Source organism: Poecilia mexicana, unplaced genomic scaffold (assembly GCF_051168715.1).
Source record: "Poecilia mexicana isolate PSO_F unplaced genomic scaffold, ASM5116871v1 scaffold_20, whole genome shotgun sequence".
Lineage (NCBI taxonomy): Eukaryota > Metazoa > Chordata > Actinopteri > Cyprinodontiformes > Poeciliidae > Poecilia > Poecilia mexicana.
Genome location: NW_028263389.1, coordinates 9,620,414 through 9,635,157, shown reverse-complemented (window position 1 = coordinate 9,635,157; position 14,744 = coordinate 9,620,414). Strand labels below are relative to the sequence as shown.

General features: G+C 41.3%; 1 protein-coding gene across 1 annotated transcript; it reads right to left on the bottom strand.

The window, feature by feature from the left end:
* Positions 1 to 682: 682 nt before the first annotated feature.
* Positions 683 to 5,709, bottom strand: LOC148153369 (uncharacterized). The gene is made up of 6 exons (XM_088001380.1): positions 5,418 to 5,709; positions 4,040 to 4,087; positions 2,324 to 2,434; positions 1,571 to 1,690; positions 1,254 to 1,334; positions 683 to 1,175 (listed from the first exon to the last, which is right to left on the bottom strand). Exons 1-6 carry the CDS (start codon positions 5,538 to 5,540, stop codon positions 1,125 to 1,127), a joined length of 534 nt encoding a protein of 177 aa, XP_087857506.1. The 5' UTR covers positions 5,541 to 5,709; the 3' UTR covers positions 683 to 1,124.
* Positions 5,710 to 14,744: the final 9,035 nt, after the last annotated feature.

Here is a 14,744-nt window from a genome sequence, read left to right as displayed (position 1 = left end):
AATCTGTGGAAAGTTGACTTTCAAAGACGTTATTTCTCCAGCCTGACTAATTGGATTGCGAAGCCTGACTTATTCTGAACAACGAACAAACATTTGGGAAACTGGTGGAGGCATAGGAAAATAACAAATCAAGCAATGTGTTTTTAACAAGACAAGAACATTTGTTCAAAGTAAACCCTTGGACAGGTTGCGTTGTTTTCGAAGAAATGGAAACAGGGTAAGCTTTGTTCTTCAATCTTGCATTCATCTCAGCGATGCACAGGTGGTTTTTCCACATAAGCCCAAACCTCATAGCCGTGCACAAAGATCTCATTCTGAGCACACATACTTTCCCATGTGTAATGCTGAAAGTAATCTTTCTATCTAGACTAAACTGCATTTCCATTTCTGGCCGAAAATAATTAAAATGGCACTAGATTGTTATTTTTTTAAATAGTCCAGCTCCTGCAACAGATGGTCTGGACTTGATTTAGATTTTTTTTTCTCTCTCTCTCTCTTACATGGAAGCTTTTTGCCATTGGCTGCAGTAATTTGAACGGATTAATGGGTCTCTTGTAAGCTCCTTCTGGGCCCATCCCGTTGCCACCAGTGCCAGTCATGCAGTACACCTGCAATGTCTGTTAAGTCACAGTTAAAGAAAAATGTAACTTATTCTAGAGTGAAGAGCAAGAAATTCACTTAATAAAAGTGTACAAAATGTTTAATTAATAAAGACTTGTTAATTATAACTCTCCGCTTAAGTTTACCGAAACCTGATACGACAGCAAGAAAAAAAAAAAAAGGATTGTGCAAAAATATACTCCAAACATTTAGATGTGATTAAATATGTGACAGAAATATGGCAAAGTAAAATAGTACTACAAGATCTCATGCAGACACATAGAATAGAACTGAATATACAATAGAGTATGTCTGATTAGTGTAAGCCAGCTTCCTGTTGAAATAATTATGGTGGACACTTAAAAATCACCTGATGAAATACTAAATAAGAACAGTTAGGGCTTTAATGCGAATGTTAGATTTTCATAGCCTTTCCCTTCTATACTGCTAAAAATCTCCCATTTAGTTGCACTGAGCGCATCCTTCGTTACGATTCGCATCTCCATCCTGCAGCACGTGACGTCTTACAGGTTCCTTTCAGGCACGTCGCTCTGTCCGTCAACCTGTGGGTCTCCCTGCAGAGCACACAGGGAACTGTCATTTAAACCCTGACCAGATATTGCGCTCTAAGATGCGTTTAAGCGATGACTCACCAGGACCGAGAACGCGCCGGAACGACCCGACTTTCCCCTCTTGGGTGGGTCCAGCTTCACCTGTCTCCTCACTCTGGTCACCTGAAAGCGTTCCCAGACATGCATCTGCGTTAGTTGTTGACATTTTATCAGCCTTGACGTCATTTCTGCTCGTAGGCGGTAAATTTGGGTCGGACCGGGGTTCACAAAAAAAGAAAAAATCCTCAGACGTGGAACGCTGAGCCCATCCAGTGAAACAGAGCAATGCAGCCTTATCACATCATGTCTCTATGGGCCAGCTGTTCCTCCGCTGCCTCTGGTTTCCCATGGAAACCCACCTGTAGGGGGTTGGCTGTCTTGTCGTTGCTAAGGAGGGAGAAGGAGCCTGGGCGATGTTTACGCTTGTTCTTCCTCTTAGTCTGCCCAGTTTGAGGCAAGTGTCTCCTCGACCTGTCAGCCTAAGAAAAACATTGACACAGGTATTACATAGACAGTAATGCACAAACTCACACACACACACTGCATGGTTCCTAATACTGATGCTCCTTTATAACAGTTTTTACATTTTACAGCTACAAACATCAATGTGGTCTTTTGGGATATTATGGGACAGAGCAACAAAAAGCAGTGAATAATCGTTATTCAATATCTTTCTGATCCCCCCCTTTGAAGATTATGCCGTGTATTTATATTTTGCCTCCCTGAGTAAAAACTTTGTACAGCCGCAGTTCACAGCTGTTACAGCTGCAAGTAAATTGGGGTATGACTACCAGATTTTGCTCATATAACTTTTTTATAAGGGCGTGGGGATAAATATAATGCACAGATTTTAATTTGTGAAATGAAACGCATTAAAGCATTGAAGTAACTCAAGGCTCGGAGTTCAAAATGTAACAAAAAAAGTGACTTTTGCGTGATGAAGGGTGTAGAGCATATCTTTTTCTCATGTGAAAACTATCTGTGAGCATGTACCCATGATCCAATATGATTTAAAATTTGGGTAGAGTTGTGTAGTTAGCTGCTAGCTTGTTACCCCCCACCCCTGAACCCAGCTTGGCCTGGTTTCTGAGTGGCTACGAGAAGCCGCTTACCTGGATCAGAGTGTTAGGGAAGCCCTTGACCGAGACGGCTCCTGGTAGGTTGGAGTGACTCAGGTGGGTGGGGCCCCTCCGCTCCAGCTGCCTCTTACGTCTGAACAAATCCTAGGAAGGATGAGACAGTCACAACCACAGACCACAGAGGGAAACAACAACGCCTGCATGCCTCTGTGGGTGCTAAAATGCAGACGTGGATCAAGCCTTTTGTCCCGCCGGGGCCAGCCGAGCCCTGGTCTGTTTCTGCCCTGGCTTCCTTCGCCCCGCCTCACCTTAAATTCATTTTCATTCGCTTGGAGTCGATTTTAGGATTTAGCTGAATTAATAATGTTTGTACTCTCACCGTTTACTGCATTGATTTTCTCAGGATGAATCATTGCTATTGATCCGGCCATCTTCCTAAAATATGGCCAGTCACTGTAAGAAACAACAGGTTTTACTCTCCACAAAGAGGACATTTAGTTGTAAAAAAAAAAAAATCCTAATAATTTGAATTCCATTTAAATTGCCTGTGGTTTCCCCATTAATCTCCATTTTGACGATTGCTGCAGTTTGGAGGTAGAAGTTGCCTTTGTGGGGAATGTCTTGCATTATTGTGATTCTGGTTCAAAGATACTTTTGAATCTTCTAAGATTTTTATTTTCACGACACAGAAGAATGTCGCCGCTTACTAACCGAGTGACAAATGTATGTATTCACCTGTTTAGAGACAGCTAACACAAGGAAATTGGTGAGGTTGAGACAGCAAAAGATAAAACCACAAACCAATGAGACTCCCCTATAATCAGACATCTTGTTCATAGTTTAAATTACTGAAATGTGTGACATTAAATATTTGTTGAAGAAGGAGCAGGAAAGTGTGTAATATTCTCAGCAGTGACAAGGCAGTTACTTAGATAGACCAAAAAAAACTTATTGGTTCATGGTGGCGTTTATGTGGCCACTGTTAGCGCAACACTAAACAGTAATGCATTCGCACTGCAAGTCTGGAGAAAAAAAATTTTAGAAAACAAAATATTACAGATGTTTCAACATAATATAACGGTGTAAAAATGTAAGCCACAGAACCTAAAGCTGTCTGTAAAGTGTGGCGGTAGCAACATGGTTTGACTAAAATCAAGTATTGTATTTAAAGAAAAAAACAAAAACACTTATTTGCTTTATAATGTGAACCAGTTATTGTGAGAACCTGGGGTTTTTTTTATGCCGAGTTATTTTCACGCTTGGAAGTTGGATTTTTCCTACTCCCAGCGGGAAAAACGAGGAACTCCCACCGAGCTCTTAGCTTTAACTCAGGAAGCTGGACGTGTCCAAACAACCCTGAAATTAGTGTCCAAAAGTTTCTGCTGCACACATAAAATGTAGGAAATTGCTAAGAAGAGTTAGCGCCGCAGCTGGCATCCAACCTCAGCTCAGCTCGTCCCGGCTTTTCACAGATCCCACCTCCGATTTCGGAGCTCAATCAAACGCAGCGTTGAGACGACCCTAACTCCAGGGATCTGGCATCCCTGAACACCATGTTGTTTCCACAGAATCACAAAGACATTTAAAACGACTCTCAAACTTTTCAGCGTCACTCTGTTTTGTTTTCAGAGTTTTCCTTGACGTTACTTCATTTTCTATTTTTGTCTAATCTAAACGTGGCAAAGTCTGACGGCCACACGAAAATTCGGGCGTTTAAATGCAACAAAAGTGTTGATGTTTTGCACATACCAGCTGTTCAGGTAAGTGTGGCCCTCTCTGCTGCCTTTTGTCATCATGCTGAGAAAAAAAAAAAAATGAAGTCAGAGTCAAAATGTATTCGTAGCGTATAATTTAAACCCAAAATCAGACTCAATTTAATTCAGAATAAACAGTAATTCCACACAAAAAATGTGATGTTTGCCTTTGAAGTTCATTTTGATATTACTCATCAAAACCTGGCAGTGTGCATACATCTCTCTGCTGTTTGACTAAATACAGTTACTCTTGGTGAATCCCATAAATTCTCCATTTAATGTGCAGCTCTCATGTCAAAGTGCATATTATTTAGGGAGGAAAGGGCAAAACACAAGTAAACTAAGCCAAACGCTGTAAATATAGCCTGCGCAAAAAGATGCTGCTGCTGGTATTAGTTAGTCCTCACCACAACTGAAGCTTATAATTGTGTGCATGCTGTAATTACATTACAAATAACTGCTGCAGAAAGAGCACATATGGCGCAAACTCTTTCGGATGGGACTCTCTATTTTTTATTTTTTTTGCAGCTGTCATATCTGTTGTCCAGATGAGGGCGATTACTTTGGACAGAACACGAGGACCGTCTCGGGAGAAAAAACAAGCTAAATGCCAGTCTAAAGTCTAACAGCTGGCAGCCACATGAAAAGCCAAAGAACAGGGGAGCCGGATGATTTTGTTCCACAGATGGGTATGTATTTTGGTGTGGTGGCACTGCGACTGTAAAAACCATTACAATGAGACTTTGTTTCTGTTAGAACGAAAAAAAAAACAAAAAAACAATTACATGTCTCCACAGGTTCAGGGTTAGACTGTATAAAAATCTGAGTGGAAGAAGTTACATTCCAGCGGAGTTACTGGTTTGGTCTGGCCGAGCTACAGTGTAAACACTGACCACAGTATGTCTGAGGGAAAAGGAACAAAATCCGTGTAGGTATTTAACCCAAAAATGCAAACAAACCTGGAAATATAGCTTTACAACTGTATGCATAAAGGATTTAATGACTAGATCAGCTAAAGAAAAAAAACTTGAAAAATGACAAGTCTTAGTAAGCAACAAAAATATACAGTTCTTTGCAGTGGTTTTAATGTTTCAAACATTTCATGAAAAAATATACAAAATGAAACGGCATAAAAAAAAAAGCATCACAATACAGAAAACAACTTAGCAACGCAAGTTTTTACTACATTACAACTCTCAAGTCTTGTTTGAGCTGAGGTTAGTTATTATGTCTTTTTCTCTAAACAACGTCTTAATAGACTGGTATTGGCAGCACTTACCCCGGCAGTGTCTGAGCAGCACAGACGGTGACTGACACATGATGAACACTTTGCCCTTCCCTAACTATCAGATCCATTAAAGTGCGTCACTTACCTGTCTGTCTGCGGTCTGTCCGGCAGCGCACAGCTCTCCCTGGCTTCCCTCCGAGCAGTCCAGGGCGTGCGACAGCAGGCTCGCCTGCAGGCACAGAACGCACAGCCACACGCTAAACCCCATGATCCAGCCAGGCAGGAACTAGACTAGCTCCCAGCCCCTGTCAGCTCCCTGCTTTATACTCTCGGCTCGTCTAATGGAGAACAGATGCAGGGGGAACAGGGAGGCCATGCCAGCTTCGCGCAGACAAACAGCCTACCACAAGCATGTGCTCCACGCCAGCCAGCGGACTGTGGCCCGGCAGAAACATGTTAGACATCCTGAGGGGGGGGGCCGTCTTTTTCTTTTAAAGGCTGTTTCCCCTCAATAAGCCCTCTACCCAAACCCGAAGAGAAAAAAAATATATATATATTTTTTCCACTTATGTCGGCATTACAGCTGCTGACAACATGTGTGTGAATGCGTGTACTTAAGGAAAGCAAGGGAGCAAACTTCCTTTGGTAAAACTTTACATGCTGCTTATTAGGTCTGCAAAAAAAAAAAGAAATAAATAAAAGCCACATTATAGAGAAAGTTAAGATCTTTTAAAGATGAGATTCTGTTTAAAGGTTATAAACAACCAGCTTAAATAAAGAAGAGCATTACTTTAAAAACTTTTGTTCTCCAGTAATAAAAAGTTATCTCAGAAGAATACTTCAAATAAGAGTAAGACATATTCGCTGTAAACGTTGGTTTGAGTTCTTTTTTTGAGATTTAACCAGACTTGGACAAGTGAAATCAACTGAATAGATTCTAAATCTCGATTCTCGAAAACATAAAGTTCTTGAAATCAATTCTTAAGTTAGGTAAGATCTGTAGTAATGACTTTTTGTGTACAAATATAATGTGTATATATTTGTACAGATCAAGCAAGCTTGAGTCCAGATAATAAGGTTTTGATCATAAACCATGTGAGTCTGTTTATCTGTGTGTTTGGTGAAAATGTGGAAGTAACCAGAGTAGAGTCTGAACATAGGTAAAAGTAGCATTACCTTAGAATAGTACTACTCAAATAAATGTTAAAAGAATAGTGCAGTAAATCAGACTTAGAAGCACCTCCCCCCCCGAAGTTACATTGTGATTGGCTGTATTTGGTAAAGACCGCAGCATTCCCATTGTTATTTCTACTTATGGTGCGTTTGCGTCGACTCAGTAGCCAAAGTTTGGATCTGGGAAAGACGCCACAACCAAGCTGAGCGTGGTTTACTTGCAAGTTGTCATGTAGCTAACTGCTTTTAGCAATGTCGGAAGAAATAATTATTTTTTTTTATATACATGTCAATTTATGCTGTAATACACTAAATTATTACTAAGGGTTCCCAAATTAAGGCTGTAAATACTATGTGTGCAATAAAAAGTTCAGCTAAATGTTCTGCAAATACAATTTTCACTAAATTTTCTATGAACGGAAACCATTTTGGACTCACAGCTCCTTGTCAACTTCTAACTTTTCAAGCTAGAGTTTTTTTTTTTTTTTTTTTTTTTAATTCAGGTGGCATCCTGGTTGTTTGTCTGACAGGGAAAATAAAAACCTAACTTCCACGTACAAATAAAACACATAAGTTCCAACATTTTCCTGACTTAAATGCACTAAACTCGATTGTGATGTCAGCTCCAATTTATAGCCAATTAAAGTTTCCGAGTAAATGTTAATTTATTTTTATTTTTTTTTATAAAATTCCCCAGATCTGCTTTAAATCATCACCACATTTGACCATTAATCACTAAAAAACCACTGGTTAGTTAAACAGGAAGCGGAGCGTGGAGGAGGTGCGTCTCCAAATGACTGAGGATGAAAGTTGAGAAACTATTTAAGTCAATACAGCATCATAAAAAAAGTCAGCTTAGAATGATATAAGTGATGTAACGATTTCCACTTTAATATGTACAGATACATAATTTCAATTTCCTGCCATCATAAAACCGACACATTAAAGTGTTAACACTTGTATCGGTCCTTAGTTGCCAGTTGATGTTTTTCTTTTTTTTTTTTTTTACCCATAAACGCCTCACGCAAACCAGAACTGCCAAGATATCACCGTGACGTCAACATTGTGTTTGAAGAAGTGTCTGGAGAACTTCCCATGCTTGCCCAATTGGTGGCAGTGCAGCGAATCCAATGAAGCGCCATCAACATCCACACATGACAGTAAATGTCTTTTGAATAGCTCTCTACTGTAGTGATCACCTTGCATGAAACGGTGATACAATGAATTTGTCTCAGAGCAGCGTAATCATTTAATGTTTATGCAATTCTTCATCCCTGTTGGAACAGATCACAGAGTATTATAAGCGTTCAGGAAAAAAAAGAAGAAATTACTCTTCGGCAGTCAAATCTGATATATACCACCGGCTATCAGCGCTGTCAGTTTATCTTTCAGCTAGCAGACTACCGCTGAACGAACGCTGGCAAATGTGGATAAATCATTCCTGTCAGAAGCAGTTAGAAATTATGAAGAAGTCTTGCATGCTTGTGAAGTTTTGGAAATGTACTGGGAGAAAAAAAGAGAGCATCGGTTACATTAAAAACGCATGTTTTTCATTATCTGGGAAGCGAGCGTCGACAGGGCTAGTGTATGTCTGTGGGTCTGTGTAACCATGATGAATGCATCTCCTGATGGGGCAAGTTGTCTATTAGAGCACCCCGTGTCGAGGTGCATCGCAAGATTGAGAGAACGAGTGGGAGTCAGGAAGACAAACAAGAAAATGAAATCCAATAAAACGCCTCTGAGTCCAAGAGGACGTCTCATTTCTCTGCTCAAACTATGGATATTAAACAAGTTTCATTTTCCGGTCAGAGTCGACTTACTACTTCTGCCTTCTGCAAGGTCGCTGTCTCTCTCCAAAACATTGCGGGAAAAGACTGCGAACGCAGTGAGTCAGGGCTGAAGCGGCGAGAGTGAAACATCATTATTCATCTTGCACCTTCAGCTCCCAACCTCAAACTCCCTTATTTTCTGGAGCAGGCAGCGTAAAAGGTGTTGCTGCACTCGTTTCCCGCGGGACACAGAGAGACCGCCGTCTGGACAACTGCGGGCTAATGATGCGAATCGATGGAGGGTGATGTTTGGTCCAGAGACGAGGGAAAGGGCGAAGAGTGAAAAAATGATCTCGAAGGAGCGAACGCTGCCTCAGACGGCAGCCAAGCCCACGAGAGGACAAACACGTCAGCCGTTTCGCCGGACAACCCGAACCCGCTCGTTCCACTTGCTGGAAATACAGTTTGTGCTCAGTTTTAGGAGGTCCTGGAAAACACGTTAAAATCCGGTTACTAAGGTTAAAAGTTTACATTAGACCCACATAAACCAGAATGCGGCCGTGAAAAAGAAGAAGGAAAAAAAGGGAGCAATCACAGCAGGGGAGGGTTATTTCACTTTCCAGATCCCTCTCATTCACTCAACACTTTCAAGTTTAAAGTATACTTTTTTTGAAGCATCTGCGGGAGTTAACCCTCTAAAAATTGCTATGCGGAACCACTTTTTCCCTGCCTCCCTATGGGAACTGTCATCTATCAGCCTCTCTGCTTTCAGCTGCTGTCAGTATGTCTGAAGACGATGCTCCACGGCTAACAGCCTCTGACCTCAGGAGAAAACACCTCTTTTTCCACCTTGCCCCATGTTGGAGGGCGAGAAGACAGGTAGACTGAGCATAAATACTGGCAGAAATGTGTTTATGTGGGGCACGAGAATAAACAATGCGTCTCGCTGGCAGCCCGAATGCGGGAAAAGGAGATTTGACGTGTGAAACAACATCAGGATTAGCAGACGTGACTCATCGAGCAGGATGTTTCTGATTATGATGTAACTTTGACCTTTACTCTGCAAGCAGACTCTCTTCAAACAAAGCAACACATTTGAGGTTTATGAAACGAATTCCCCGTTAGGGTGGGGCTGAAAGAAATCCCCCTTCAAAAGTGCAAATCCAGCCTGTCTTTGGCAGGATTTCAGAGAGGTGGGAGCTCCAGAGAGAAAAGAAACCCTAAAACATCTTTTGTGTAAAAAAAAAAAAATGAAACAAAACAAATAAAACTCAGATATTAACCACCTTTGGTGCACCAAGATTATGCATCAAAAATGATCCCTGATTGCTAGATAACAAAATACTAAGAGATAATATTTGCTTGTACTTGTATTTGTTATAATCATTGCTCAAACTGTATGACTTGGCACACGTATTTTCGGTTTTCCACTAAAAACTTCTCAAAAATAGTTTTGCTGGAATTTTGGTCCATTGCTCCTGACGGAACGGGTGTGACTGAGTCAGGTTTGTAGGCCGCGTTGCTCAAATGAAACCCTTTTAAAGTCTGGCCTCAGATTTTCAGAGAGCATCTCTCCTAGACAGACGGTGACGGAGCTACTGCTGCCGTTAAATCTGCATCTCTGCTTTTCATCAAGGTTTTACAACCGGCTCAGAGCGCACATGTTTAGCTGTCTTTCTCTCCTAGACGAAGTAGCTAAAGGGGAAACTTCTGCTACTATCCCTTTCCTTTTCTTTAACATAGAAAGTTCACCTGAGCAGCTCAGAGAGACACTTGTTGTGAACTGGCATTATTTTAACTGAACTGAATTAATATTCAAAGCTGCAAACTAATCAGTTAAATCTGATTTACACGTCGAGGCTTAATGCACCCAAAGCCGTTTGGTTCTTGCTCTGTAAAGATAAGCCTCTTTCATAAAACATTTCCATCAAGACTCTAGGAAGACGAGCATATTCTCACCGTTCCGACATAAAAAGTGGACATGGCAACATCCTGCACAGCTGTGAGTTTTAGAAAACAAAGCCAACCACGCAGGGCAACAGGAAATGTGGCTGTGAGATCAGCAGTACACATAAATTATGGATGGGAACCTGGAAAGCCTCTCTATACCACTCTCTCCAAAACCATAGTGTTGTTGTTGCTGCTGTCTTAGTAAACGCTTCAAATTCAGAAACGATTTCCGAGTTTTGTTGACGCTTTTAAAATCCTCCTGCCGGCTGATCGCACAAACCCCACATCGCTCCGTCACTCCCTCAGCTTGCAAAGCGATCGGGCCTGTGATTACCTCGCCAGGGCGTGTTGACCTCTAGCACTCTTGACCTTTCGCAGCACACTTGAAGAGAGCAAAAAGGTGCCTCCTTCTCACCTTGAGGCGTCTTGTGAAAAGGTCTCGTATCTGCAAAACCTATTGTTAATCGTTAATAACAAAACAGCTTCATGCAGGACTAAATATTTTTAGACGGCGACGCTATTAGGTAGAAAGCGAGCAACGCTGATCCGACATACTTTCTCTTCATGTTGGAGGCAGCTGAGCCTCGCCTCGATGGGAGGGGAAGAGTAGTTGTCTTGCAATCAGAAAGCTGCCAATTTGCTTCCAACTCCCTCTCTTTGCACCTGCCGAAGTTGCTTAGCAATCTGTGCATTTACGTAGTGAGGCTGGATGAACGAGACTCGTCGTGTAAAAGTGTTTTGACTGGTTGAGTTCAGTGGCAAAGTGCTACATGAGAATTCAGTCCGAGTTGCTACCGTGTTACCAAAGACTCCAACCACCTTCGGACTCGTGGCATTTTTTTAATTATTATTATTATTCAGATGTCAGAGAGCTTTAAGAGGGCGGCTGTGTAAATATCGGCTGCTCTGAGCGGCACCCACATTGTACTGATAAAGTGGGATGAAGGAGTATTTCGACGGTGACAATAAAATGGCAGCCATCTGTAGTAGTGTGCCTATCTGAACACAAAGATCTACTGATATGAGAGGATTTGAAAAGCACACTCGCACACACTATGTCATTTTTAGATTTAATTAGCCATCGACACAGCAGTCAATTAACCCCCTTTGTGCACCAGTGCAATATTTGTTCCTTTAAGGACTCCATTTAGCCTGAGCTTAGTTACGGACCAACTAACACTATCCAAACATGTCTCTGAGCCTCGGTGAGCAGATGTGTATTTTACGGATGAGCAAAATTCTCGTCCATAAGTGGAATGGGTGGTCTTATGCATGAACTGCTTTTGGCGGTAGCCCTCTCCCCCCCCCCAAAAAAAACACCGAAATCTTTTGCTGGGAAACGAGAACGCTCCTACCTCCTTTTACCTGCCAGTGCAGCTACAGGCCGTATTGCAAATCAATACTCCTCTGCAGAGCGCCGTCCTCCTTTCCCCTGCGCCGCTGCTTTGGCAACAGCTACATGAGAGGTGCGAGGGAGAGAAAAAGCAGCGAGGCTTTCAGTGCCGTCATGTGGAAACGGCGGAGGAAGCCAAGGACGAGGCAGAGGGAAAAAAACAAAACAAAAACAACGCGCCTCTGATGCAATTTGGGTGTTTGTCACTGAGCAAAGACAGATTACCGGCTGGCGTCTTGCTTTTCACTTTCCTTTCATCTGTTTGAGGAGGAGCGTGTTCGTTTCTGCCTCGATCGCAAATACGTCGCGAGAAACCGCAAATATTTATCTTTAATCTGACATTTGTAATTCCTTTGCTCATCGTGGTATGTTAACTTGATGAAAAGGCAGCTGTAATCACCGCTCTGCCTTTCCCACACAGCAGGGGGAAGACAAACTGATTTAATCCTATTTTGTTCCCTTTTAGTCCCTAATACGGTATCAGAGTTTACACATTTAGACATCAAAGCAGGAGATTTGGGATCTCTAAGATAGTCAATTGGATGTTAAAGTCAGTGTGACTGCAAGCCGTGCGGCCTTGACATCTCAAACGAATCAGCAGACACAAATCATTTCTTCTGCAAGAGGGAAAATGGGTCAGGTGTAATTAGTGATGCTCAAGAAGGTTAAGTTACACTTTGGTTAAATCAGGGATTATGAAGGCTTTGATATGAATGATGGCTTTGTTATGTTTACTACTTATCTCTATGATAAGTGGTAGTAGATGGAAACGCTTCTGCAAACAAATATCAAGCGATTATTAAACTCAAACAAATTTAACATTCTCCCCGTTTGCCCCGCGAGAACACTGAGCGTAGCATCATCATCATAGCAGACTGTCAGACATAGTGCGGGTCACGGCCTCCCTCTGTCTCTCATTTATGTCCCATACTCACTTTGCTCTTGTTACCATGACAGCAGGAAGTTGGATTCAAACAATGACGATAAGAGACGAAGCGTCTGGTGAGAGAGGAGAAAGCCTACCATGTCTACAGTGCCTTGCAAAAGTATTCGTCCTCCTTTTTGCATTTTTAATTTTTTCGTACTTTCCTACCTCACAACCAGGAAAAAAAAAAAAAATTATTTTAGGGCTTACATCACTTTATTTACGGAACAATTTTGAATATTTCATGTTGTTTTTATTGTGAAGCAAACAACAACTAAGGCACAATAACAGAAAACTTTAGTGTGCAAAGTATCTCACCCCCCTAAATTCTGTGCTTTGTAGAGTCAAGGTGTGTAAACTGACAGATCGCTATGCCTGGCTTCTGGAGGCAATTGGTTGCATCAAACGTTTTAGAGGCTGAATACATATGCACATGCAAGTTTTATTTTATTTTTTATTAACATAGCTACATATAAACATATAGAGACGGCACAAACAATCCACAAAGTTCTGAGGTGTCTCGGTATGTAAGCATTAATAAAGTTGGTTGTTCTCTCAAGACAGAGGTGAGGCACAATCTTATGAGCCTTAAAGCAGATATAGAGCCCAGTCACAGCCTTAAGCACACAACCTTAGCTGCCCATGATGTAATAGAGAAAAATATAGATAGTTGGATTCAGGATGAGGCCATCTTGCAGCCATGCAGTGGCAATTTAGGGTAAAAATACATACTGCAATAATGATTTTGCATTTTCCACGGATCCCTTGTTCTGTCCAGACATGAAGTGGACTACATGTGTAGTCTTTCTCACAAGAGAAGCAATGAATGGTCTGTGGATTTACTTCCATTGTTTTATTCCAGGGAAATCTCTAAAACTGAAACAAGGAAACAAATAAAGCATGCGAGTGTGTTACCTTAGCATTTTCATAACTTCCAACGATAAGCATGGAAAAAATGCATAGTGGAAATTTTCACCAAAATATGACCTTTTATAAAATGTGTTGTTCCAAATAAAGTTATTAAAATTCTTCTTATCAAACGAATGATAACTTTAACCAAGTGAACAGATTTATAGAAAAAATAAAAAGTTTAAAGCTAATTATCAAACTTACATAATAACATAATAACCCAAAAGATGCCAATTAGCTTTTGCTAATTTGTCTTCTGCGGTGCAATGTCAATCCACTCAAAGTAAAACAAACTTCCACCTACTCATGCCTCTGGTGACGTCACATTATGTTCTTTTCCGTGTTTTTCTCGCCTTTTTCCAATTTTCTCTTGCGTCTTTGTGACCAAATTCCTCATCGGAACATGTCAACTTCCAGCACATCATTTTGGTCACATCTAACAACATCATATAAATTTCATGAAATCACGTTTGCAATGAAACACCTGGAAGCAGTTTGTGAAGAGAACAGACTAACCAGACCAGACGTCACGGCTTGAAGTACTTGGAAGTCACGCCCTCCTGGATGCCGAGATGCCGGCAATAGCAATTCACGTCAAAGTTAAAATCTTGCTAGTGACGTTTTCTGCATTTGTGCTGCAGCCGCTGCTGCTGAAAATTGCCAATGCTCACTAATCAGCTTGATTACTGCGTCTGTCATGATGTCCACAATGCAAATGCACACGCCTTAAGGAAAATTTGAGTTTCGTTTTGTCAGTGTGCTTCTTAAAAATGTTGTATTTTGTAAAAAATAAAAAAATCCTTATGTATTAACTAACCCACTTTGGTACTTATACGGTTCATTGTGATCTTGCCAAGCAGATGTTTGCTGACTTACTCATAGCTTTGACTCACTCTTATTTATTTGTGTGTTAAAATTGATGGAACATCACAGAGCAACGTCCCTCGCCCCCCCCCCAAAAAGTGGCCTCTTATAACAGCTGGGTCTGAACTTGGCTAGAAAAAAAAAAAAAAAAAAGCCCAGCTGGCAAACAGACTGAAAAATGGAGAGGCGGGCAAATTTAATTCCCTCTCTCATGGACATTTGTGAAATAAACACAAAGAGATCAGAAGGATTTAGCAGGCTTCTGTGGTGCTGTGTGACTAATATGGTCTGGAGTGAGGCTGACCAGACCGTCAATATGTTGCGGTTGCTAAAACATTGGAAAGGGAAATAAATTAGTTAGGGGTTACTAGAGGCTAAAAAGGACACTTGGAGCAAGAGCTCGCCTTCCAAGTCTGATGTCTGACAGCTTTGCTTTCTGGTTTCTGCCATGTTTGCGCTTCGTATTTCGTTCTGCTCGTGCTCAAAATG